Genomic DNA, 25,759 nt, shown 5'->3' with positions numbered 1-25,759 from the left:
ACCATGTCTGTCCATGGCATGGGCATGATGGGCCATGATTGGATGAGGTTTGCGGATGATGGATTCACGAGGATAACCTGGTTTTTGTAGAGATTGTTAGCTGTTTATGGCAGGTAAGAATGGAGAGGTTTGTTTGTAGTTAAATGTTCACAAATGGAGTAAAAACCCTTGGTCCACCGGTCATACAAAAAAATACGAGGATTTCGACAGGTGTGTGCGACCAAGAAATAACCATAAACGGGTGGGTACACAACGTCTTTTCATTATGCAACCAACATGAAAAAAACATGAATGATGTGTGAATGATCCAATATGCGAATTTTTTTTTAATTTGTTGACATTATTTGGTACTTGTTTTAGGTGCTTGAAAAGTATACAAAAAGAAAAGAAAAAGAAATGAAGGAGGGGATTGTTATTTTTTTTATAGTTTCTACTCGGTAGCCATGAGCAATTTGATCTTGGCAATGGCAGCACCAGGTTGCAGACCCTTTGGACACGTTTTGGAGCAGTTCATAATGGTATGACATCGGTACAGTGCCATCTTATTTTGAAGCTTTTCACGACGTTGAGGACCGAATTGATCACGAGAATCAATCATCCATCGGTAGGCTTGCATAAGAACAGCAGGGCCCAAGTATTCCTCCTACAGAAAATCAACCATTTCGTCAATCCACCATTCCACAACCACACCAAACGCTTCCCCAGTCCAAGCTCGCTTCACATACCTGATTCCACCAGTAGGAAGGACATGAAGTGGAACAACATGCGCAGAGAATACATTCATAAAGGCCATCCTACAATAACCCAAGATTGCAACCACGCAGGTCAGTAAAGTAATCTCGCTATTTTATTTTCTCCTTGTAACTTACCAATTTCTTACGGTCTTCAATGGATTGCAAATTTTCCCGACCATCGGTAGGTGGGGTATTTTGCTTGAGGTATGGTTCGATACTCTTGTATTGTTTGTAAAAGTGGGTCATATCCGGAACCAAGTCTTTCACAATATACACTGGAAACACACAAAACGCGTTGAATCAATATCATACCCACCATCACATCCAACCATTTGTCTAAATAACTTACTGTGAGGGAGGGGATAAATCTTGACAGTCTTGCTAGGATCACGGTCAATTTTTGAAATACAAGCCAAGGTGTTGCCACCCTGGATGTTCATGGCACAAGAACCGCAAATGCCTTCACGGCATGAGCGACGGAAAGTTAATGTGGGGTCCTGTTCATTCTTGATCTTGATAAGAGCATCAAGGACCATGGGACCACAGTTGTTCAAGTCGACCTTGTAAGTCTCCAAGTAGGGCTTTTCTGTAGGCTTGTCAGGATTCTAAATACCGTCACAGAAACAAACAACAACACGTCAGCGTTACTGAAACCAATCTTTTGTCATGACGAATTCCACATGAGCGCAGCCACTTACCCAACGGTAGATTTCAAAGGTCTTGTAAATGGGATCTTTCTTCAAAGGTTGTTCGGAAGCGGATGCCATGTTGGCGGTGGAGGTGGTCTTTAAAGAACGGACCAGCGGCTATACAAAGCACGTGTCAGGGTTACCAGTGCCCATAAGGGGAATAAAACGGTACAAATGCAGTAAACTTACGGCAGTGGCAGCCATCCATCGGCCGTTGCGAAGAGCAGATGTACATCGCAAAGTAGAAAGTGCAAACGACATGGTTCAAGAAAGAGTGGGGGGAGGAGGTTAATAAGTTCTGTTGGAAGAGAAAAAAGAAAAAAAAAGTCAAGGGTAATAAAAAAAAAAAAAAGAAGAGGGAGGGGAGCGGGGGTCTAAAATAATCACAAGAAAAAAACAAAAGCACGGGAAAAAATGGGTGGCATGCCAGGCCGGTGTTGGCAGGGGGACCCTGTATACAAGGTATTGTAAAATCCCAATGGAAGGAAAAAGGAAAACGCCCACGGCTCATCAAGCCTGCCGGAAATTCGTTTAGCCCTTCCGATTACGGATAACATATGAAAGACAGATTACGCTTTTGTCATCCGCAACGGATTCCTGTAACACCCAAACTCATAATCCACCAATCCATTCTTGCCTCTTTTAGATCGATTCCTGTGAATGGAAAAAAAGCTTTTCTTACTTTTGTATGATGCAAAGCTTTATTTACAAATACGTCAAGAGAAAAATATTTTATTGTTTTTCTCATCCTCCTCCATCTTTTGTTGTTGCTAGGCTCTTTACGGAAGACCGAAAATGTCCTTATCGGTCGTGGTCAAAGGTGAGTACGCCGGTTCTTGCGGTCCTTCACACACCGTTTTCAACTGTTCGTGGGAATCCATGATTTGTCTGGCAAACACCACTCGTATGTGCTTGTACAGGTACACACGCTGTCTTTTTGTCCGACAAATTTGCACATGAATGGCGTAACGTAGGGAACGAACGCTGGCGGCTTTCGAGTAGCATTTCTGTCGCAGAAACGTTTTATGGTACTCTGGCATGGCCGACACGTCGTAAGGTATCAGGAAGAATTTGACCACGGTTTTGCTGGGATTGCGGATAATGATCTGAAGCTGACCCTTGGGGGGCAACCGATAAGCGGGGAGTTTTGGACCGGAAATGTCAATATTGCCAACGTAGGGAGTGGACCACTCATCGTCTTTTCTTTCAAAGTAGAAGGCAGGGAAGTCCAGTGTCACATGAGGGGGACACTTTAATGACGATTTGCAATCACCCAAACCCAACACCCCAATTTGGACCTGAAACGTAATCGGTCTGGAAGGCGTCGTCGACATTCGTCCACTCAGCAGGGATTCCTCGTAACTGCCAATTAAGCTACCAGCGTGATGGTCACCCAAACCACAAGAATTACGTCTTTGTACCACCGCGGGAGCGGCTAGACCCGCACGGGACAAACTCGGCCATTCGTCGTTGCAAGAGTGAAGGGTAGGTTGCGAAGGACTAACCGAATACGCGAATGGCGTTAATCCGACGTGACCGTGATCATGATGGGTATATTGCATTGTGGATGAGGGTATAGGCAACGCCAACGCCGTGGCGTGAATCGCTTCGGAAGCCTGCGGTGTGTCGAGGTCCTCATCGTCCTTATCCATGTCCTGCCCCATGGCTGAGAGAGACAGTTTGGACAATCGACGTACACCCAGTCTTGGCATGATCGGTGATGGAGGCACGGGGAATGAGCGACTGATACAAGGATGGCTTGTGGGCGTAGACAATGGGACATCAGAGGGACACGGGTGGCACAAAGTGGCTGGTGATAAGGTGGCTTCAGGCGGCCTTTGGACTGAAGGCGCGTCGGCATGAAGACGGAGCCGCTCGGCTACCTGAGCAGCCACCGGATCGACGGCATCTTGCTTATGACGGTGGTCCATCAAGACCCACTGGGGTTCTTGCAGGTAAACCACCTGCAAGTTGACGAATTCTGCCTGCTTTCGCCCGACCAAAGGAAATTGATGGCGTCGGAGACGGGCATTAGCTTCGAATTCTTGCTGAGCGGGTCGCTGATGGCCCGTATAGCATTCACCTGTCATTCCTGACCCTGCGGTACTGGCCCAATGTATCCTGCAACTCAAATCGTCTTTTTCCCGTGATGATTGTCGCAATAATAACGTACTGATCGGCATATGGCGGATGTAACTGTCGACAAGATGGACGAGATCTGAATAATCGACATGGCTTTGATCGGTACCTTGATAATCCACATTCCAGCTTTCCAGTAACATGTTAGATGAAGCGTCCGAGATATCAACGAACACGGTACCGCGGCCTTGTAGCCAAGCCTTGTTGGAGATGTCAGATCCGAGTCGGAAACCGCAAAGGGCATCATCACCATGATGTGCTTGACGACAATCGGCACGGGAGGTTACGCGAGCCTCAAGGATAGTCTTCAAGAGCTTTATCATGCTATTGACGAAATCATTGCTTGTCATTGCAGCTTTTGAATGCTCTTGATGAACTTGATCATGCAAAACTGTCGGCATGACCACACCATGGAACTTGAATTTAATGTACTCGAATGAGGAGAGTTAAAAAAAAATTTCATGCCTTTTTCAAAAAAAAAAAAAAAACCCTCCAATTGGTTCATGTAGGTAATGCAGGTGATCTGGATAGTTGAACTGGTCCACCGAACGGAAGAGTTTTATTGGAAAATATCTCATAATCACCAATTGGGGACCATGGACCGCTTGATTAATGCGGCCTCAGCCAGTCTACGTTTCTCAGCTTTTTTTTTTTTCGGCATAGCAAATTGGACGGTTCCCCGTTCCGTTATTAAATCACATTGTGGCAGCTGAAAACTCGGGCAATATCGGCGTTTGATTACTCATGGTGCCCGAGAAAGGGGTTTTCGCTTTTTTTGGCCACTAATTGCTTCTTATTCCGACGCGCCAATTTGTTTCCGCTCTCCTCTTTGAAAAGAATTGAAGCTCATTGGCGCTCTAAGCAACTTGCTACCGCCATTCTTTACCGCACCAACATTAAAATTAAAGGAAGTACATATTGCCATGAAGCTGTTAATGATAAAACGCGCCGCCACAGGATCTTCAAAGTTAAATATACATGGACGGGAAATACGAAAGACGATATGGATCCGTATATGTGTACATTGAAGAATGAAACAGAGTCTCGCTAAATCATGTTTGAAGCACGACTTCCAAAACAGTTTGGTTTTATCTATGGTATAAGTGGTGAATGAGGCCAGCTAATGGTTTATAGTACTTGATAATCGATCCTTAGACCGCTTCCCTTGAGAGCCAGCGAGGAAGGCCGGAAAGCATTGGGAAGCGGTTTTCGATCAGGAGGTAAGAAAGAGTTGATGCCTTTTTCGGACTGGTACACTTTGGCTGAATAGTACTTTTTCCAAATCTCGCCGTCCCAGAGTTCGCTGCTTTGCATCAGAAACGTTTCGAATCCTCGATCTTCGCCTTCCAGGACGGGATGCCGTAACATGGCAAACGACACCATTTGCAGCCAAAACAGAATATGGGTTTCTGAGTATCGAATCGATTCATGGAATACATTCTCTGGTAACATGGGTTCGGCGTCTCGAAACGCTTCCTGTTCCAATAATTCTATATCACGCAGCGTCCTTCGCAAGCGATGCAGTAGTCGTTTCGTCGCATCCTTGCGCTTCTCGTGTCGAAGGGTCAGGTACGCAATTCGCAGGAGCGTGTAATGGTCAAAGTAGAGGAACGAGCGTCCTTCGTAAAAGCTCGAATAGAATTCATGGTCGGATAAATGATACGGGTGGCCCACGTCTTCCCAAGGTGTCACGGGCATTTTCGACTGGGATGGAAAATCATGCTGATAGGTTGTACATGATCCGTCACGATCGTCCGACAGGAGACTGGAAGGCCGTCGTAAGTCCGAACAACGAGCTGAACGGGCGACAATGGGCATGGATGACGCCGTGGAAGAGGAAGGTAAGGAGAACTGACTCACGGACGAGTGAGTACTCTGCTGCGTGGTGCTGCCAAAACTAAGGGGTCGCGTTTTCTTGGCTTCCAACTTTTGGACGAGGTAATCCATGACGGTGGTGAGTCCTTGACCGGATACGGCATCGCATGAAAAGATTCTCCAGTCGTGCCCTTCCAATGCGGATTTGACACTGGGATTCTTGATCCACATCTCGCCGATATCTTGCACGTCCATCGCTCCTTTCGCGTCACACTTGTTTGCCACCGTGATAACGATCGCTTGAGCCAGCGGTTTGGCAAATTGGTCCAGAAGCCACAAGAGGTTCTCGATGTTTTTCTTTGCCACGTGCGGTTTCTGTTGCTCTACGGCATCCACGAAAAAGATGAGCACTTGTGTATGCTTCATGTAATGCAGGGATGCACTAATTTCTACGGAGATCAATTTTGGTTTTTGAGTGTCATTATCATTACCATGGAACCCAAAAAATGGAAAAATAAAGGGGGTCAAATCCACCATGGATCATGTAATCAAAAGATGTAAAAAAAAAGGGAGAGATTGATGCTGGTGGAAGCAACCCGAGCAGGTTGCAGCTTGTTTCGAGGAGAAGAATGGGTTTCTTTTTTCATTATATTTACATAAAGACGGTTGAAGCGTTCGTACCTGAAAAATCCCATAGTTGAAATGCGTGATTTTGATAACTGATTGTTTCTACGTTGAATGTTTCGGTAGGCAACACTTCAAAAGGTTTATCTCTATCGACCTATAGAAAAAAAAAATGCTTCTCATTACGAGCGATCTCAAATCAATCAACCCTGTGCAACCTGCGCCAATCTTGCTGGTTTTTACAGTCATGCTTGGAGATTTTCAGGCTCCACCCCTCTTTCAACAAATGACTTTTTCAAATCGTACCTGAGACTCACAGTACTTGAAATACAGCTTGTACAGGAACGTCGTTTTTCCTGAACCCCGTGCGCCAATAATACGCACCGGAATATCCACTACAAATCAGAAAAACAACCAAACAGAAAAACCATCAGCAATCACTCCATGAGCCATTTGCTTAATGTCAACGGATGACAATCACCCATAGCTTCCTGAACTTCCGGCGGTTTGTTTGGTATCGCAGTCGTAAATAGATTGGAGAACCGCTTCATGGAAAATAAACAAGACCCAATGTAAGCAACAAATAAACAAAAGCAAAAAAAGAGTCCGATCTTTTTGGATGCAAGAACTAAAAAGAAAAAAAAAAAAAAAGACAAAACGTCTAGTTCGAGATCATTGTGCGACAGGGAAAAAAAAAAGTGAGCCTGCAACTTAATTATCGTGAAGCGATCACTCAACTGTTTGAATGACAAGGGGAAAGACGTGTATTTTTTTCAAAATATGTTACAATGAAGTTTATCATGGGGAAAAAAGAGAGAGTGAAGAGAGAATGGTAATGGCAAATGGCAATGATAGTTATGCACCTTTGCTCACTTGCATCAAAAACCGGATTCTCGCGCATATTTCGTCTGAAAAAAAAAAAAAAAAAAACCAGCTGTCAATAAAGTCATCCTTTGCCACTCTAGTAACATGATCACTTACACGCTTCTTTTGCATTCTCCGCTTCCAAATCATATGTTTTATAATCCCTTTCTTTCATGATCACAATCTTGAAGTTGCTTGGCACCTTTTTACTCTGTTTGCATGTGCGAACTGCGCTTACGTGAAAAGAAGTCTAATCCACAAAAGTCGTCGTGGTCAGAGCATTGCATCCACCTTTTCTTTCTTTTCCTCAGTTTGTTTACTTACTGTCTTTACGGAATCAAACATGCCTTTGTGTTCCGGCGGCATCAAATGAATGTAATCGCCGTCAATCGCCAGTACACTCACGCGACGACCCACAAACATGGGCATTTTCCGGTTGACGGTATATTTCTGGAAAAATCGCAACGGTTCCAAATTAGGTGACACAAATCAACTAAGTCTCCTTGTTCCCATTTTCCGATCTCATCCATATACGTACCTTATATTGCGAGAAAATGCCATCATTTGCATTCGGTCCTGAAGACGCATTTACCCCATCGCTAGCAAAATACATAGGATGGCTCAGATCGTCCTTCTTTTTCTTGATGGGGGAGCGCCAGATATGGGATGCTATTTCCAATCCGTCAGCTTTGGACATCTCATCATTGTCCCTCCCTCTACAGATAGAGCCACACCCGATACTTACAGCTGGGAATGGTGAGAGCGGTATTTTTCTTTGTAAACGTGAGTTCGGTAATCCCACGTAAGCTTTCGACCGTCGTATCGTTGGGAATAATCACGTTACTGTCGGCAATCATGAGCATGTACTCGTCGGGATCCAGTTTCCGTTTCCTGGACACCATATCCAACACATCGCCGATAAACATTTCAGCGTAGACCGGGATGGTCGTGGTCGCCGACACTTCTTCGTTCGTCATTAAACGAATGCGGAAATACTTTAATGGGGTCATTGGCATGGTAGCTTTGGTTAACATGGCTTTGGATGAAGGAACAGGGACCGCCACTGCCGACGAATCGGCTTCCTGATTGGGTTGCGCATATGGTGAAGTTTCGAGTGGATCCAGGAAATCCATGCTGGTATTGTCGGCGTGCGAAGTAGTGGGGCTAATGGAGGTGGAAGGCGCATTGGAAGGAACCGCCAAGTTCATGCTACTTGTTGGTTGCAACGTCGCGGCGGATTTGTCCTTTTGAATGGTATCGGTCGACGGTTTACTACGTCCCAGTTTGGCTCGAATTTGTTCGTTTTGTTTCACTACTCAAAATCCACACCGTCAGATTTCCCCATGCCCACCTCTTTGAACCGGTCACAGACATTACCTTGGGACGCATTCGCCCGACACAGAGCAAATTGATCAAACGAGACGCGATCAATCTTTCGTGTTCGATCCAACGCTTTAATAATTTTTTTTTATCCAATCATAAGTTAGTCGATGGCGTCGGGACGATTTTCTCTGATGCGCGCGACGCTTACCTGGTAAATCGTCTTCGATTTCACCATCGTCTTCTGCAATGAGAAGCACCCAATGGGACAAATCGTAGAGCTCAGGATCCAATTCGGGTTTGCGTTTTTGTTCGACATAATCGTAGAGAATGTAACCAATGACATCATATATAATAGCGTCCGGCCTGACGACCAGCGATACAGGCTCATAAGGACGATCTGAATGCGGCAAATATACACACAGAGTAATGGAATTGGGTTCGCCTTTGCCCGACACAAAACTGAACTCTGCAAATGGATTTTCGGCCACGGATGCCTTTTCGGCAATGAGCGCCGACAAGACGGATTTGCCAAAGGCCGGTTTTTTTAATTGACGAGGAGATAGTGCGGAAGGGGGAGAAGACGACGACGACGAAGAAGAAGAGGTGGAAGGAACGGTGGCGGGCTGAGAAAGATCGATTTTGGTGATTCGCAGAGGGGAAAAGACCGACGCAGGTGGAGGACGAGACTGGCTCGGGACGGTAGGATGGACGGTTTCGACGGGAGCAGGCAGGGTGGGTATTTTTCTGATATCATCTACGGAAAGTCTAGTAGTGGCCGAAGCGGCGTGAGGAAAGGGATACGATCCTTGTTTGGGATCAATAATATCAAGTGACGATCGTGGCGAAGGGTCAATGGCGGAATCCACCGAAGGATGAAGTGAGGTATGCATAGCAGCATGATCGCTTCCGTTGCCGTGAAACGAGTCCGTTTGAGAATCCAGCGCGCCACGACTGGTGGCATGGCTGATGGACGTCAGGGCACTGTCCAGCCGTGGTTGCAAATCGGCGTCGGATAATCGCGATTTTCGGAAAGCCGTCTGGTCGTTTCCTATTCCTCCTCTGCTGCAGACCCATGAGTGGTTAGTTGTTTGTTCTCAGAGCCTTCATGCTCCCCACATTGTTTTTGCTTACCCTTGTGCCATATTGCTTTCGTCGGTTTCGACGTAGTCATCGTCACTGATGGAAGGACGGTCGGCCAATGATTTCGGTTGTTCACTGGAAGGCGTAGGTTGAGTGGTGGTGAGTGGCGGTATGCTTGTATCGGTGTCTTTCCTTCGTAAACGGTAATGACTTCGTTTGGTGCGTGGACTGCTGACGAGACCGGTACCAAACGGTGCGGTCGACACGTCTTTGGTGGCTAAACTCTCATAGACAGGCGAGTAACAGTACTGCATTTCAGGGTAGGTGGGTGCAGCAAGGCGAATGTAGTCGTCTGACATGACGGTGGGATGAAACGAGATGATGCGTTCCCCTCGTTCATCCATCCGGAGAAATTTAATACGCATCATATGAATAAGAAAGTCGGCATCGGTTGTCAAAGCCATGGCGGATGCAATGGAGAACCAACTGACAAGGTCATAAAACCAAAAAGGAAAGAGAACAAGCCCAATGGAACGCAGAAAAGAGGAAAAAAGAAAAAGGAAGTTCCACCATTCCCTTACTTGCCATTTTTTTTCCCTTACAATGCCCTGGCAAACATTATTTGTAATCCCGATTTTTGTTGACTTCCCTAATATCTTTTTCCTCTTTCAGTTCATTTTTCTCGGGAAATAATAAAATAAATTGCAAGGAAGCAAAAATCATGACTTGGTCCCTTATTGGCGGGGAGTGTGGGGGATCTCATCATACTACCTTGGCCTTGTATAATGCCTGCGTAGTCCTGGAGGGAAAATGCGCTGAAACTGACGACTTTGTTACATCAAAAAGAAGAGGCCATCTTCATGATGATGACTTCTATTTTCAATAAAGTGTATAATAGAGTTGAAATATAGTTTAACGAGCCATGCATTACATCTGTACCAAAGTTATGTGCACCTGTGTATCCCATCAGCCGATATATGAACACTTGAGAATAAAGATCTCTCTCTAACATTATCTGAGACCTACTTCATGCAGCTATTTCATGCGATGAGTCCACCCTCTTTTATCAACGGATAAATATGAAGTGAAGCAATGAGCGCGTCTTTTTCCTGCTTCATTATTGGACAATAAAGGTTTTCAGCTACAGTATCATACGACGGATCGCCTTTTTTTCATGTCTATAAAAGACCGACGTATGTTCCATCCACCCTATTTCCTCTTCATCGCACATCTACTTTCTTATTTCTTTTCTTGCGCAAAACCACCCATCTATCGCGGTATATATTTTCATTGCTTTTTCATTACATTTACTCAAACCCAACTGCACTGTACGTATACTCATGATGACCACAACTGTGATATCAAAACGACTGAACCTCTACATAAAGCTTGGGCGCCGAAAGCTTTTTTTTTTGTGGCCTATAATGAAACTTTTTTTTGAAAGGTAATGTATTTGTGCTCTCAAGTGCCTTCCTTACTTTTTGAATGTTATGCCGAATCACTCACTTGTTGTGTGCTTCTCTAGTTTAAATAACTGAATGAACAAAGCCCCTGCCTTGGCGGTGTGCGGTGGCGGCTCCCGCAATGCGGTGAAAGCACTTTTTGTAAATAAAAACAAAAGAAGAGTAAGTGTGGCTTGTTTAATGCATCCATCCTTTTTTTTTTTTTTTGTATGTCTTTGTCCTTTGGTTTTCTCTCTTCTTTGATTACTTAAAACAACATTACCTTGCCTCTAAAAAATTTTTGATTTGTAAAATATTTCCCCAGATTTTTTCAATTAAACTGTACGATCCAGCAGTCAACACCACTTTCCGTAAAAGACATTACCACGGGAAAACACGCCCGACAAACCATAATAATCACATCAACATCTGCTTATAAACGACATTCACTGTAGAAAAGAAAAAAAAGAAACAAGGAGCCAACAAAAAAAAACCACATAACAACGTGCTCGTATTCCCAAATATCGCGCTTTTTCCCTTTCTTTTTTATCCATAAAATTTTGTCAATAAGCATATACAGATGCATTTGTATACAAAGATACTATTCTCTTGTATCGCTTCTGCAGACCACCAATAGATAATCCACCATTTCGATGCGGGCGATATCCTATACTGTACCCTGTCTCGAGCACGATGTGAGTTGAATAAGGAGACACAGTTGGATGAGGAAACCTCCTATGAAGCGAAACTTTTTATCATGAATGGGAACCACGCTCACTGGGCACCTGTCATCTATTTTGTGCCATTTTTTTTTTTTTTTTTTTTTTTTTACGATATAAAGAAGGTAGAGCCTGATCGGATCACGTATTTGGGAGGTATAACTGCATGACTGGTTATGTGTATCCTAGTGAAAAAGAAGTTGTTGCCTCGGATTCCCAGACAGCGACTGACCTCGTGAACTTGGCTTAAAATAGGTTATCGATCATCGAACCTTTGGAAATTTCATATGGTGTTTTTTTTATCCTTGCGCCAAACTACACATCATACATAGAAATAGAACAAGAACAATAAAGGTTGCACAGAAAAAAAGTTTACGACTTTTTATATTTACAGGTGGGCCAAAAGACGTACAAAGTGCCGCACCGGTAAACACTAAAAAAAAAATCGTTTACATGTGAAAAGAACTACATTTACAACAAGCACGCCAAAGGTACCAAAAACGAAACAAAAAAAAAGACGCAACACAAGAAAGGGAGAAACGCCCATTTCAACGAAATAAGGTTTCCGGTTTTTCTCAATTGTCGTCATCATCGTCGCTTTTTTTTATGCGTGCCAGGCAGAATGGGGTTTTTTTTCTAGGCCGTTTCATCTTTCATCTTGGCATCGTCGGCTGGAATTCGTTCGGGAACATTCTCCATGACGGACGATGCACGACGACCTTGCTCGGGATCGTCGGGTTTCACGCCAAACAGGTCATTTTTTTCCTTGAGAGCCACTTCTTTGGTAAAAGTACCCATGGCTGGTTCAGGAGCAGGGAAAATATGATAAATGGCGATACCAATGATGATCACCACGTACGCAATCGGGTACAAGAACGTCACCTTGTAGCCAAACAAGCCAAGACCAAAGATCAGACCGTAGAAATCACTCGTTAACAACGACAGGTTGTACAGAACCGCACTGCCGAGACGGAACATGACCGGAGCAAGAGAGTACAGCACAAACATGCAACATGTATACACAATCACCATGGCAATAGCTTCACCTTGATTCACAAAGGAAGCAAATTCGGATCGTTCCAGGATCATGAGTTGAACAAAGTTGATGAAGGTCGCAAAGAAAGTGAACATGCCGATCACCTCGTACAAAGGATGCTTGCGCGCCATGATCTCTTCACCCACGTTGGAAAAACCATACAGCGTTGCACCAAGTAAGCAGAACAGATCGCCCTTGACAGCATCGGCTGCTGCATAGTTCTTGTCCGTCATGACATCGCTACCGACCAACATACCGAGACCACACAACGCGATGAAGACACCGACATACTGGACCCATTTGTATCTTACTTTCAAAAAGAGGAAGGATAAGATCATACAAACAGGCGTACTCCAGCAATCGAGAAGCATCGCAGACAGTAAGGACGTATATTGGTACGATTTAACGACAAAATAGTTGCCTTCGACATCGATTAATCCAAGAATGAAATCTGTTTCGAAAGAAACGAGTAAGTCTATCAATCCAAAAAAGAAAAAAAAAACATTTTATCATTGAGATTGCCCCGGATCACTTACAGTAGATGCCTCGGCGCCAGAACTGAAGTAGCCAACCACGAATACCACGCTTGTAAATGGCAAAAGAATTATATACCAATGCTAAGCAGGCACTAATAATATCAAACGAATTCTTTTGTCAGTATGCCGTAAGGCCGAGATGGATCGAATCGTTGCTTTCTTACTAGACAAGAAAAGTTTGGGTCGTAGGAGCCGCAAAATTGTAATCGTTGCCTAGCTTCGTGGTGGTCACATTCGTACCAGTAATGCAAAGCGAGAGTACTTTTAATCAAGAGGCATAAGCATTAGTATACAATGAACCAAGTTCCACTCGTACTTTTTGTAGATCAAAAACTTACATTGACCCAAGAAAAGGACCTTTAAAAATTTCGGATCCTTTAAGAAGGCAAATCGACTTTTCCAAGTCTTCTTCGGCTCACACATCACCAGGGTATCCTCTTTTCGCGGAACGACACTTTCCATAGTTGTTTGCCAATAAAAGAGGCAAAGAAAGGCAAGCAACAAAAGATTTAGGAAAAAAAAGTAAAGAAAGGCGTAAAGAAGCCCAAAAAAAAATTCAACGGCGCTTTTTATCGTCACCATCACGCACTGGTAAAAACATCAACAGTCACACTTCCCATAATTTTTTTTTTCCCATCTTTCCTTTCGGAACCATCGTACAAAGCTGCTGGATACTTTGAAAAATATATACTGTAACGCACTTGAACTTGCCAACACATGATCAAGCAAGTAATGTGGGTAGATTTGCTCAGTGCTGTAGAATAGCCGTGCAAATTTACTTCAGTATAGAATTTTACAAAATGTTGGTATTTGTATAATGTCATTATAGAGATTAAACTATTATCCTCCAAGCAATCTTGGTGGTACTGCCCAGAAGTAACCACCACAGTCAGTGAGCTGAAAATGTGTTTACGCTGAGATGGCACCATGTAAATTACATCATATATACTGTATTGCGTGAATAATGAGCCGCTTGAATGGAGCTTTTTTTTTAAAAAAAAGAACAAGTTTTCGATTTCATGATCTGATATATTTTATCGTCATCTATAACGCAACTGTGTTCCACAAAAATAGAAAAAAAAATTTAATCTCAATGCATTTTTTTTTCGTTGACTTTCTTTTTAATGGAAAAGAGAATGGATATTTTACAATAAAGACATGGTAGGTTTGTACAAAGAGTTACACGCGGGGGAGGGGAAGAGGGATGTTTGAAATGATGAATAAAGAAACGTGCGAAATGTAGTATATGTTGAGTTTCTTCTGTTTTTTTGAGATGCTTGTTGCGAGAAGTAGTAATTTGACAGATCGGATTTCATCAATATCTTGAAAAGAGAGACATGGCAGAACCCAGAAAGCATAGATAAAACGACCAAACGACGACCCCACCGGAATATATATTACATACATTAGGGCTTTCTGAATTCCGTCAATACAGGATAGATGGCCTGGAAAGCTTGATAGATTTCTTCACGCACTTTGGCGCCCGTCAATACAATCTTTCCAGAGACAAAGATCAACAGCACGATTTTCGGCTTGACCATACGGTAAATAAGACCAGGAAACAATTCAGGTTCATACTACATCCACAGTGTCAGCCCTTGGTTGTTCCGCAGTCGCCCAAGTTTTTCGTAGCTTTTTTTGCCCATTACTTACCGAGCTAAAGTGTCCGTGAGAGTAAGCCAGCCCCTCGAGACGAATGGGAAACTTCACATCGCAAGAACCGACAATGTTCTGAATCTTGAAATCCGTAAATTTGGCTTGAAAACCGAGCTTTTGAATGATACGAGCGTATTTTCGAGCCGCCAATTTGGAATCATCTTCTGACTTGGCACCCGTCACCACCATTTTGCCAGACGCAAAGATCAAAGCCGTCGTCTTTGGATCACGAATACGCATAATCACAGCAGCGAAACGCTAAAGCGGAAGAAATAAAAAAAAAAAGAAAGCAATCGTAGCGTAAAGAAAAGGTTTAGTCATGTCCCACCCAAAAACGCAAACGAGTAGAAAATATATACTCGCTTGCTAGATACCAGCCAAAAGAATGTGCATTCGCAATGGACATGTACCTTGGGATTGTACTCTGCATTACGAGCATGAAGAGCAATGGTTTTCAGATCCAAACGACAGTCCAAGTTTACGGTAGCCACGATATTTCTAAAACGAGACCCAACGATAAACCCAAAAGAACGGAAAAAAAGGTAGGGGATATATTGTTGTCGTTTTTTTTTTTTGGTTTATTTAGGGATATCGAGACTTACTGCAAAGTTGGTGTGATGCCCGCTACCGCATAGGGATTTTGATCTCTACTTGGTGTGGGAGCATCAACAGGTGCAGGTGTAGAAGGAAGAGCAAATGGCGTAGCATTATGATAAGGAGTTGGAACAGATGGCGTTTGCATCGCCGGTGTGGTCATGGAAGGTGTGGCAATATTGAATCCTGACATCTTTTTCTTTTTTTCTCACTAACTGATTATACGGATGGAATCAACCGTTTTGGGGGTCGTCGACAGAAGAAAAAGGGAAAAACGGAAAAAGGGAGAAAAATGTGGCTGGTGAATTTTCGACGTGTGACTGGTTTGCCGTTTGTCGAAAAGGAAATGGGGGATTGCGACGGCGAAAACCAACGGCCTCCTATTTATACCTTTTGACAAGTGGCTTAGCTTTATCGGAAAATGAAAATGCTCCGAAGAAAAAAGGCCCCTCATCGAAAAAACGACAGCATCCCCCACCTCCCCCTGTCTGCTGCGTTCAACCCATAATTGCCTACACACTAGCTTGTTTTTCTTGGATACCATACGCCCTTTTTGCACCCTTTTCTACCTCATTGGAGTATTTTTATTGAACCATCAGTTTCTCCTGTCGGTGTTTTACAGTTTTTTTTTCAACCTTGAGAAGTGTTTGACAATAAGATGATGTGTCACAAGATGAGACCATCTTGTTGATTGCCCTTGGACAGTGGTGAATGGCTTCATCTTGGACGCAGCAAGTTGCAACGGAAAAAGCAACATGTCAATAGAAAGAAGATGATGGGCGGATGGAGTTGTGGCCGTATGTTTTCGGGTGGTGTTTATTCGGATGGATAGCACTGAAAAAGGTCATCGATTGTCACAGACCAAGCGATTCGGGATTAAAATCGAACAAATCAAGTGCCATGAAAAAGTCCTTTTTGGGTTATCATGAGACTTGCCTTTCTATGTATGATCAATGCACTCCGTTTGGTGCATCACTCTTTTGTTCATCCCAGCTCCTTGAGAATATTCCGCTTACCAAACGGAAGACATGAAAAAAAAAAGTCATTTATTTCTTTTTTGTTTTCATTCGTGCGAGTATAAAAATAGCTTAATGGAGAAAAAAAAAAAAAGGCCAAGAGAAAAGGGAATGCTGCTTGTCACACAGTCGCGATAATTAGAAATAACGCATCGGTAATCCATGCGGGATATGTCAACGCTTCCGCATAGGAGGTCATCAACCTAAAAAGCTGAGTCCGGCGCTGTTGACAGAAACAGTGATGCTTCATAACTTGGCATCGATCAACGATAGACTGTACATCCATTTGCTGAGACAATCAGAGACTCGGGAAATAAGGTATCGAATAGGTTGAATCAAAAGATCATGGTTCTGCGGTGGTTGAGAAGAAAAAGGCAAAGAAGGGTAATCACCAAGATTGATTGCCTATTTGTTATTGTGCATCCCGAAATGGACTGGATGACAAAAACAATCGCTTTCTCACGGGAATGTTTTTTTCGTCACGATTAACCCTATTTGGCAGCTTCCGTATTTGCGAGAATGACAACAACGAAAAATGGGTTTCGCGTATCACAGCATTCATGGTTTCACAGATAGACATTTATTGACACACTCACTCGATGATTTTCTTTGGCGCGTAGGACGCTTTGATAAAACCCGCTGTACCATGCTTGTGCAAAAAGTATCCTTTTACTGGATGCATTCAATTTACTCCATGATTTTGATGAAATCCCATGACGTTCAAGGCGTCTCCCTTTTGAGTATCAGTATCATTCTTATCAGTTCACATGGTCTGGATATGTTAATACCGTGCTGCCAAATAAATAAATAAAAACGAATTATTCCCCCTGCATCTGTAAGCATTCGAGAATCCATGACGAGGGAATCAAATTTTGACGTCAAACTCGCTCATCTCTGACCATTTGAACAATGTATGGCTCTTCAACTTTTTCATTTTTTGATTCAGACAAACGCTGTCAAAAGTGTTGGGGTGGAAAGGCCGATTTCATCTAAAAGCTGATAGCCACACCTTGGTAAAACGCTTTTTTCAGGTCATCAAGTTTCCACTCAGCTCAGTGACATTTCTATGTTGAACGCGTTTGACTCGTTGACCGTGCTTTCGCTACGATCCCGATGTCTTTGGAACCTCGACTTGCGGATGAAAAATAGCTCCACAGGCAGCACAGAAACCACTTTTCTGCAAAAGCTATTGTCGTCCCAGCCGGTACTCTGACATCATGACGTTTGATTTTACTTTCAGAGTGCTTATTGCTCAAACCAAGTAGAAAGATGGGTGAAGCGAAATAATATGACTCACCGGACACACTTGGGGTGCAGATCAGCTCAGGAGAATGAAATGCGTGCGACAAGTGTTATCTTGCACATTTTGCTCGCATCCTCAGTTAAGACCGATTCCTATAACGAAGAGCTTTTCTGCCGCGGAATGCTCCAATACTGTATCATACTGTAGTTGCGGAACAGCAAGCAAACTTCTCGAGTACAATTAATAGGATCACTGACATAAAGCGATTTCTATCCATTTAGAAAATTTTATACACTGACATCATTATTTCACATGAATTTTCCTTTCTTCAAGTATCATTACAAATGACGATATCTTATTTCTACCACTCAATTATTCAAATGATCTGATGAGTTATTTCATGTATCACGATTCTATGTGGACGGTCGAATCGGTTCAGTTGCTTGCATTCAGTAGCTGCACACCAAATAATGCGTCCATCCATGCCAAGCAGAATGAAATGTAAAGGTGAAGAAAAAAAGTTGTTTGGAAAATGATATCATCCATCGTAGAACAAGTCGCCTTATAAAGCCATCATGAGGTGATCTTTTTCAAGGGATCCATGCAAACTTGTATTACGCGTCGACGTGATACTCCGTAACACTGCGGCGCGATACAATAGGGCCTTTGCACGTTTTCCATAACCTTTGCACGAAAATTTAAATTATTGATAGCCTTACCCTCCTATGATTATTTCTTTGACTTTGTTCAGGAGAGGGCATGGTTAGGATGTGGGGTTCATTTTTGCCTTTGGATTCAAAGTTGCATTGGGATCGTTTTCCATATATAGAGAATGACATCATGGGTTCGTTGGTTGGAAAACTTATTTTTCAATTTTTCTGGGACCGCTTCAGTTATTGGGTTGGAAGAAAAGAAAAAGTGTTCTCTTTTCGACCACTGCCATGAGTGAATTCATTCAGGCCATCTTCATTCGAAGTGCCGAAACACGACAACAACCCAAACCCCATATTGTGTATAAAATTGAGGTGCATGCGGCGGTACGGAATTGGATTGTATGGAAACGGTACTCGGAATTTGCAAAGCTGAATTCACAGCTGTTGACCATCTTCCCCAAACATCCCCCTCCCATGGCTTTGCCTCGCAAGCGGTATTTTCCTTCCACATTTTCGGATCCTGAAAAAATCGAAGAACGTCGTCGTGGACTCGAAGCCTACCTTCGGGGAATCTTGAGCAGTCGAGACGATCGATGGCGACAAACGGATATTTGGCGAGAATTTTTATCGATTCCCACTGGTCGAGCGTTGGATACCAGTACCCTCTATACCTCGGAATCATGGCTTGATGAGTATCAAGAAATGACCAATACAGCCCGCGAAATTCGATCGCTTATCAATCGACGCGGCACGCATTTAGCTCGTAACGAAATTTCCGCTTCCCACAATTGTACAGTCCAAGCGAAGAAACGATTGATGGCATTATCGTCTCGTCTGTCGAATCTGGAAGCCGGCCTGACCGCCTTAGCCAATGGATCAGCGAATGAAGGAAAAATATTGTCCGAAGGTGAACTGCGGCGAAGGCAAGATATGGTGATCACACTGAAGGATGAGAAAGATATGTTGATGAAGCTAGTGAGTACAAGTCGCCAAGACCATGAGATGATGTACGATACCTCGTCGGTGGATAAAAAGAATGTGGGCGATCGAAGAGCGTTGATGGGAGATACGGCAGCGATGAATGCCAGTAGTCGGTATGGAAGTACGGATCCGCCACGACAAGGATCCTCGGTATGGCAAGTGAATGGTCCATCGAAAGATGGCGTAAAGCGAAGTGGCACCATCACAAGCGGGCGAGCGTTGGGCGCGGCAGCAGCACGACAAAAGGCGTTGGCGCAAGAAACCGAAGTGACGCGTGGAATGGATAACGAAGGTTTGGTAAAATACCAGCAACAACTTATGGAAGATCAAGATCAACAAGTCGAGCAATTCAGCGCCATTTTAGCTCGACAGAAACAAATCGGATACGCCATTGGCGATGAACTTGAAACACAAAACCAAATATTGGATGAATTGGATGGCGATGTTGGACGAACACAAACAAAACTCAAGTTTGCAAATAAGAAATTGGGCAAGATCAAGTAAATCCGGATCAACTTTTTTTTTCTCCTTGTTGTTTTGATTCTTGATTCGGTCCACAGTCTCACCTAGAAAACAGAATCCCCTCCCTCCGCGCCTCCCCACATATACTCTCTCTCATTCTCACACACATATTACACACACACGTCGCCGACCATACAAAAAAGGGAAAACCTAAAAAGAACATCTTTATAAAGTAATACTTATTTATCGTTACCGCCAATTTCGGCGCGGTTATGAGGGAGTGTATGGTTGGATCGCGTGAAAAAAAAAAAAAAAAAAAAAAAAAGTCAATCGAGTAGATAGATGATCGGCATTGTATGAGATAAAGGCAGTCCCGAACAATGGGGTTGAATCGAATGACAGCACCAATCAAGTTTAGACGATGATATTACGTTTTGCCTTGTTCTTTTCCCATTGCAATCAAAATTGGATGGGAATTCACCAGGAATGGAAGTAAAAAGGAGATCATCGTTTTTTGTCAATAACATGTAAATAGCATGCCCAGCGGTGGTCGATTCCAAGTGCGGTCATTCATTGTGGGACCAATGATGCTTCGAATACATAATCAGACGCGAAAGGAGAACAAAGCGTGCAGAATAATTACCCTTTACCCGTGATAGACTGTCTACCGTGATTGAGAACAATAAAGCTGATTGGTATAGTATGTATCTTATACAGCTTGTAGACTGAAATATCGTAGAGAAAGAAGAGGAAGAAGAAGAAGGATACGATGAAGGATCCAAAAAAATAAATTAAATTTTTTCTTTTTTTCTGTTATTGCCGGTCTCTTTGCTTTTTTTTTATTGTCATCATACGTGGCACTTCTTCTTCTTCTTCTTCTTTCTTTTCTCTCTTTTTTGGCTTCACTTGGCGCTCATATTGTTTACTCCTTTTGTCCTCTTTCTTTCCTGACTTTTCTTTTTTTTTTTTTTTTCGTTCTTCGTTATCCCTCCCTTTCCGAACGAAAAAAAAAAAAAAAAAAAAAAAAAACCAAGAAAAGCCCGTTTCGTTCCACTCCAATTTTTTTTTTCCTTCTCTTTCACTCACTTAATTCTTAATTATGAGTTCCAACACCCATTCGTCAGCATCAACGAAACGAAGCGTTACAGCTCCTGGGTTTACTCTAGGCGTAAGCGAAGATCGCAACAAACGATGCCGAAGGACCATGGAAGATGCTCACGCCTACATTACTGATTTCCATGGAGTACCACGTCAAGGTTTCTTCGCCATTTTTGACGGTCATGCCGGAAAATCCACGGCGGAATGGTGTGGTGCAAACTTTCATAAGGTTTGACGTGCGAATGGACGGTCATAATAAACAGTTGAACGAGACAATACTCATTTCTCAATGTACTTTCCCCACACTCAGACATTGCTGCATTGTTTAGAAAAAAACGCAGAGACACCAGTACCGGAGGTTTTAAACCTGACGTTTCTGGAAGCTGATCGACAGGTCAATCAAAAGGAAGGCAAGTTTTCTGGTTGTACAGCCGTGGTTGCGTATGTTCAGGTCAAAGACAAAAAGGTAACTGCGTAACCCTACCGGATATAGTAGTCTACGATCTAATAATAATCGGGAATCTTGCTTTTCTTTTTTTTTTTATGGGGGCGATCTCTTATTAGCGTATGTTATATACCGGTAATGTGGGCGACGCGCGTGCGGTGTTGAGGTAAGTTTTGGGGAGCGGCGGGTTCTGGGGAACGTATACAGTTGATCGATGAAGCGGGCTTCAAGATTTGATCCTTTCATTTTTTTTAATTGACGGTGGATGTTTTTTTAGCCGTCAAGGAAAAGCGGTGCGTTTATCATATGATCATAAAGGGTCGGATGCCAAGGAAGCGAAGCGAATTACTGATCTGGGTGGATTCATGATGAATCATCGGGTCAATGGCGTTTTGGCTGTTACACGATCGCTGGGTGACAGTGTGATGAAGGAATTCGTAGTGGGTAACCCATACACGACGGAAACGGAATTAGGCAACGGCGATGATTTCTTGATCCTAGCTTGTGATGGTGTAAGTGGACTGCAAACTTGACTGGAACGTGGATGGTACCAAGCCAGCTGACCTTGCCGAACTTAGTTGTGGGATGTATGCGATGATCAAGAAGCGGTTAATTTGATCAAGGATGTGATGGATCCTCAAGAAGCAAGTCGTAAATTATTAGAGCACGCTTTGGCCAACTTTAGCACCGACAATCTTACCATCATGGTCATCCGATTCACTGAATAGTTTGTTTTTCTACGGCTTCAAAACCGACGGCACAACAAAACAGAAAAAACACCAGGTGCTCAAAAACAAAAAGTTCGAAAACTTCCTTATTTCGTCTTGTCCTTTGTATGTAAAATTCCCCAGACTTATTCTTTCTCTCTTTCTCTCTCTCTCACACTCTCTTGCTCTTTTATTTTCTCAATTTCCAACTATTCTCTTAAACGATTTTCTATTTTCTTCCTTTCCTTTCTTTTTGGATTGTACGATAACTTGTTTTTCTTTCCAAATAATCAATTTATTATCATCACGTAAACTGATCATGGAATATCACGGAATTCACCTTCAATGACATTTCCTTTGCGGATCGGATCATTGAGCGGTAAGGTCACTTCGTCTCCACGCCCAAGTAATCGAATATCTTGCAATTGAATCACGCCCTCTGGGCTGATCATCGCTGTCACTTGCGCCGCCGAAGCGTTTCGTCCACTTTGCGCATCCACCACGTTGAATTCAATCGTCATATATTTCGCGCAAGACTTGCGTCCTCCTATCGAACTCGCTTCACTATAACTGGACATCGATGTTACAGGTAATGCACTTAAAGAAGCGGCATCCATGTGTTGTTGACGTAACCAGCGTTGGCCAGCCTCTGTTTCAGCCCAGAACCGGATCTTTTGTAATGCTTGCTCTTGGATATGCGCAGGGTCACTGTGCAAAGTGTGGCTGAACATTCGAGGAGAAAACGCTTCCGCGAACAAGGGACCTAATCCTTGTTGTTGAATCTGACGTCGTAAGCGCCACATTTTCCATGCCATCACAGAAGCAATGCCGCCTGCGGCCACAAGCACGATAGGTCCTAATACCATCGTGGCCAAAATGCCGCCACCGACCGTCAATGTGGTTGTCAGGAGACGTTGGTTCCTTGCTGCTGGTAGATTCCACAGCGAGCGACGTTGCAGAGCCCACGGCGATGGCAGTGCCATCACCGGTAATCGTGTTAATCGTGTTAATCGCTGCATTCTCTCTGACAGTTGAAAAATGGGGGGTGGCACAAAAGCGACACAAAAAAAAAGCGAACTGCGCCAACCAATTCAGCCCCGCGCTGCATTTGCATTTGACAGAAAACCGCTGCCTCTTTTTTCTTGGAGACCCAAGAGCTGTGAACCTTTACTGCAGCGTTCATCAATTACCACCACCAAGATCTCGATGTCAAATCATATATATGTATAAGTGGGATATTTGCTTATGCTTCACCTCGCAAAGGGCATTATAAAGGGCACTATAATACCGTTATTTTGCAAGACCGACTGAGTACAATATTTTTTCATCGTCTGAAGAGCAACAATAGGACTAATCCCCTGCATAGCATACTGTACCATGCTTGATGAATGCGCGGGGGGATGGTAAAGTAATTACAACAAATAAAGGTCTTTTAAAAATTCCCAAACAAAACACGAAACACTGACTAGAATTTACAGACGACTCAGGCGAATGATACAAAAATACCACCAACTTTTAATAAGAATTTTCTATCATTCGATCTTCATTGCATGCAAAAAGAAAAATGACAGCTGACGCATGTGTTTGCACTGCGTAGAAAATGCAAAGGCTTACAACATGAAATGCCGAAATTAGCAATTTCTTTCTCGGAAAAAAGTCATGCGCCCCACATGTCTCATGTAATGACAAACAAAAAGATTTTTATCTGTGATGGTTACAGAATTGAAAACGGATAAAAAACAAAAGATGTTATTGGTTAGATTGAAAAGAAGGAAAGGAAAAAGGTATAAAATACAACATGGGAAAAATGGGAAAAACGGGAAGGCTATACACGTTGATAGTCAAAAAGGAATGAGGAGCGGTTAAATATAAAGCATGCACAGGGACTATTCTATTGTGTACAAGAGAGGGAATAAAGAAGAAGAAAAAATCGGTTACAATCCGGCTGCTGACGCGGCCGAAGATAAAGCAGATGCGGCACCGTCTGTGCCGGACCCAGCATCGCTGCCACCAAGACCAGGTACCATGGACGATAAACCGCCCAGCGAGGACAAGTCGTTGCTGTTAATGGGACAAGGGAAGGTGGAAGATTGGGAAATGGTGGGTGAAATAGCGATGCCAATGATGCGTACGGTGGGGATGATATCGTAGTCGACTTTGATGGATTGCTTCTCGCCTCCCATCAAGCCACATTTTCCTAGCAAGTCGGTAATGATACCCTTGTACCGGTCATCTGCCGTATCCACATGCAGATCAAACGGAAATGTGATGTTGGTAATGCCGTTGCTATTAATATGCACATCGTTCGCTTGTCCGCCACCAATTTGCAAATCATGGAAACCAGGGTAATAAGCCTATAAAATCAACCAAATCTATGAGCATTTTTGTCGTTCTCATCTGTATTTTCTTCGGTGAAATGTTCGTACCTTGGCGACGATGGATTCAAATGTGATACTTTCGACGTTGGGGTTATTGACGCCGATATCAAATTTGAAAGCCAAGTTCATGGTGGATCCGGTCATGTTGACTTGGGGTTCGCCTTGTATACCGTTAAAGTTGACTTCGGGCACTTTGAAGATGGCCGCCAACACGCCCACCACAATACCAATCATGACAAGGATCAACAGACAAACGCACGAGCAGTAGCGGGCCCACCGGGGACAGCAGGTACAACAACCGCAGCATACTTTGTCCATGCATCCGCGTTTTTTCTGGACTCGGACCCGGCCACCTTCCAGCATATAATCTTCGTCATCCGAGTCATAATGCCCGGTCAATTTCATATCGGACATGGAGGCACGTTGGTTATAGCCGCCGACCATGCCGCCGTTGTCACCCAAGGACTGGCGCTGAAACGGACTTGGAGGATAACCGCCAGGTGCCGCCGGAGGAGGCGTGTAGTGTTGTTCATGAAGCGGATAGTTATCAAACGAAGTATCTCTCATCGCAGGTGAGTCTACATGATGTGGTACTGGGGGTGGCGGGGAACCCGCCGTTGCCGTGTGGTTACGGTGGCCAGGGGTAGCATAAAAATCGTCGCGATCGTAGACAGACATGTTGATAATATGAGTGTTCTATCTTTTTTTTTTCTTCGGTAATCAATGGATTTTTTTTCTTTTTCCTCGGCAAAAATCCAAAATGTTGAGCAAGAGAAAGCAAGAAAAAAAAAATAAGAAGAAAGGAAAAGAGTGCGGAGAGACTCAGAGAAAGAAAAAAGCCCAAAATAAACTATGCCGAGAACGACTAAAAAACAACTGAATAAAAATAATTCATCATCGTCAAGACTTATTTTTAGCTACACAAGACGATTTTAGTGCCCAGGCGATCCATTGCATCCTGACCGGACATTTGGGCGGCATCTATAATTTTTTTTATTTCTTTGATTGGTTCTAGCTGTTTTTATCCTGTACCAAAGCCACTTTTTGAAAGGACTGCCGATCTTCAATGATGCCATCTCGTTGGGACCATATCACTCCGAACAAATCATATTACCTCTTTTTTTTTGCATAGCACTTCTATCCAATCATTTTTTAGCTTTGTTGGCAAAAACACTAGCCTATCATAGGCAGGATCTGCCACTGCGTAAAATGAGATTACAACCTCCAAACAGCAGAAGAAAACAAATGAGGACGATAAATCAAGGAATCCAGATTCGTTCTGACGGAATATGATAGAGTGTCGAAACAGATTGAATTCAGAGACTTGATCACGGTCACATAAAGCTTGTCATGCGAAATTAGAAAGCAAGCGATACCAGTTCTGTTATTGTATTTGATGCAATCTGTTTCGAATGAGACAATAGCCATTCAATGAAAAAAGCAAGTTTCTTGATGATATAGGGAATTCGCTGTCTTTCTTTTTTTTTTTTGGCTTTCATCAGGGATCAATCATCCCAAAATTGCT

The 25,759-nt window shown here is 43.3% G+C and overlaps 10 protein-coding genes across 10 annotated transcripts; 2 read left to right on the top strand and 8 right to left on the bottom strand.

Annotated features, from left to right (window-relative positions):
• Positions 1-296: 296 nt before the first annotated feature.
• On the bottom strand, positions 297-1,770 carry BYT42DRAFT_580456 (succinate dehydrogenase iron-sulfur subunit). The gene is made up of 6 exons (XM_051569503.1): positions 1,613-1,770; positions 1,433-1,540; positions 1,084-1,339; positions 870-1,009; positions 726-794; positions 297-643 (listed from the first exon to the last, which is right to left on the bottom strand). Exons 1-6 carry the CDS (start codon positions 1,682-1,684, stop codon positions 431-433), a joined length of 858 nt encoding a protein of 285 aa, XP_051420496.1. The 5' UTR covers positions 1,685-1,770; the 3' UTR covers positions 297-430.
• A 432-nt stretch (positions 1,771-2,202) lies between these two features.
• Positions 2,203-3,354, bottom strand: BYT42DRAFT_502014 (uncharacterized protein; the record flags this gene model as incomplete). Its single annotated transcript, XM_051564801.1, has 1 exon — positions 2,203-3,354. The coding sequence occupies one exon, from the start codon at positions 3,352-3,354 to the stop codon at positions 2,203-2,205; it is 1,152 nt and encodes a 383-aa protein (XP_051420495.1).
• A 972-nt stretch (positions 3,355-4,326) lies between these two features.
• On the bottom strand, positions 4,327-6,704 carry BYT42DRAFT_70214 (P-loop containing nucleoside triphosphate hydrolase protein). The gene is made up of 4 exons (XM_051572797.1): positions 6,483-6,704; positions 6,308-6,396; positions 6,059-6,158; positions 4,327-5,826 (listed from the first exon to the last, which is right to left on the bottom strand). The coding sequence occupies exons 1-4, from the start codon at positions 6,550-6,552 to the stop codon at positions 4,691-4,693; spliced, it is 1,395 nt and encodes a 464-aa protein (XP_051420494.1). The 5' UTR covers positions 6,553-6,704; the 3' UTR covers positions 4,327-4,690.
• On the bottom strand, positions 6,496-9,902 carry BYT42DRAFT_580445 (stress-activated map kinase interacting protein 1-domain-containing protein). The gene is made up of 9 exons (XM_051569502.1): positions 9,320-9,902; positions 8,397-9,247; positions 8,243-8,317; positions 7,611-8,177; positions 7,404-7,534; positions 7,190-7,315; positions 6,983-7,115; positions 6,654-6,909; positions 6,496-6,573 (listed from the first exon to the last, which is right to left on the bottom strand). The coding sequence occupies exons 1-8, from the start codon at positions 9,730-9,732 to the stop codon at positions 6,857-6,859; spliced, it is 2,349 nt and encodes a 782-aa protein (XP_051420493.1). The 5' UTR covers positions 9,733-9,902; the 3' UTR covers positions 6,496-6,573; positions 6,654-6,856.
• A 2,163-nt stretch (positions 9,903-12,065) lies between these two features.
• Positions 12,066-13,424, bottom strand: BYT42DRAFT_595020 (solute carrier family 35 member SLC35F1/F2/F6; the record flags this gene model as incomplete). Its single annotated transcript, XM_051570815.1, has 4 exons — positions 12,066-12,916; positions 13,002-13,093; positions 13,166-13,262; positions 13,340-13,424. The coding sequence occupies 4 exons, from the start codon at positions 13,422-13,424 to the stop codon at positions 12,066-12,068; spliced, it is 1,125 nt and encodes a 374-aa protein (XP_051420492.1).
• A 621-nt stretch (positions 13,425-14,045) lies between these two features.
• Positions 14,046-15,728, bottom strand: BYT42DRAFT_580437 (TATA-box-binding protein). The gene is made up of 4 exons (XM_051569501.1): positions 15,260-15,728; positions 15,068-15,155; positions 14,655-14,915; positions 14,046-14,578 (listed from the first exon to the last, which is right to left on the bottom strand). The coding sequence occupies exons 1-4, from the start codon at positions 15,442-15,444 to the stop codon at positions 14,408-14,410; spliced, it is 705 nt and encodes a 234-aa protein (XP_051420491.1). The 5' UTR covers positions 15,445-15,728; the 3' UTR covers positions 14,046-14,407.
• Positions 15,729-18,422: 2,694 nt separating this feature from the next.
• BYT42DRAFT_580430 (syntaxin) lies at positions 18,423-19,887 on the top strand. Its single transcript, XM_051569500.1, has one exon. The coding sequence runs from the start codon at positions 18,452-18,454 to the stop codon at positions 19,646-19,648; it is 1,197 nt and encodes a 398-aa protein (XP_051420490.1). The 5' UTR covers positions 18,423-18,451; the 3' UTR covers positions 19,649-19,887.
• An 818-nt stretch (positions 19,888-20,705) lies between these two features.
• BYT42DRAFT_616573 (phosphatase 2C-like domain-containing protein) lies at positions 20,706-21,877 on the top strand (the record flags this gene model as incomplete). Its single annotated transcript, XM_051572086.1, has 5 exons — positions 20,706-20,933; positions 21,015-21,170; positions 21,269-21,315; positions 21,427-21,661; positions 21,728-21,877. 5 exons carry the CDS (start codon positions 20,706-20,708, stop codon positions 21,875-21,877), a joined length of 816 nt encoding a protein of 271 aa, XP_051420489.1.
• A 296-nt stretch (positions 21,878-22,173) lies between these two features.
• BYT42DRAFT_548344 (uncharacterized protein) lies at positions 22,174-22,875 on the bottom strand (the record flags this gene model as incomplete). The annotated part of the gene is made up of 1 exon (XM_051566009.1): positions 22,174-22,875. The coding sequence occupies one exon, from the start codon at positions 22,873-22,875 to the stop codon at positions 22,174-22,176; it is 702 nt and encodes a 233-aa protein (XP_051420488.1).
• A 563-nt stretch (positions 22,876-23,438) lies between these two features.
• Positions 23,439-25,134, bottom strand: BYT42DRAFT_580421 (uncharacterized protein). Its single transcript, XM_051569499.1, has 2 exons — positions 24,283-25,134; positions 23,439-24,210 (listed from the first exon to the last, which is right to left on the bottom strand). The coding sequence occupies exons 1-2, from the start codon at positions 24,910-24,912 to the stop codon at positions 23,791-23,793; spliced, it is 1,050 nt and encodes a 349-aa protein (XP_051420487.1). The 5' UTR covers positions 24,913-25,134; the 3' UTR covers positions 23,439-23,790.
• Between the last annotated feature and the right edge of the window lie 625 nt (positions 25,135-25,759).

The sequence above is a fragment of the Radiomyces spectabilis genome, assembly GCF_025331425.1.
Source record: "Radiomyces spectabilis strain NRRL 2753 chromosome Unknown BYT42scaffold_11, whole genome shotgun sequence".
Taxonomy (NCBI): Eukaryota; Fungi; Mucoromycota; class Mucoromycetes; order Mucorales; family Radiomycetaceae; genus Radiomyces; species Radiomyces spectabilis.
Note: the sequence above shows the minus strand (reverse complement) of the source record. Positions and strands in the feature narration are given on the sequence as shown.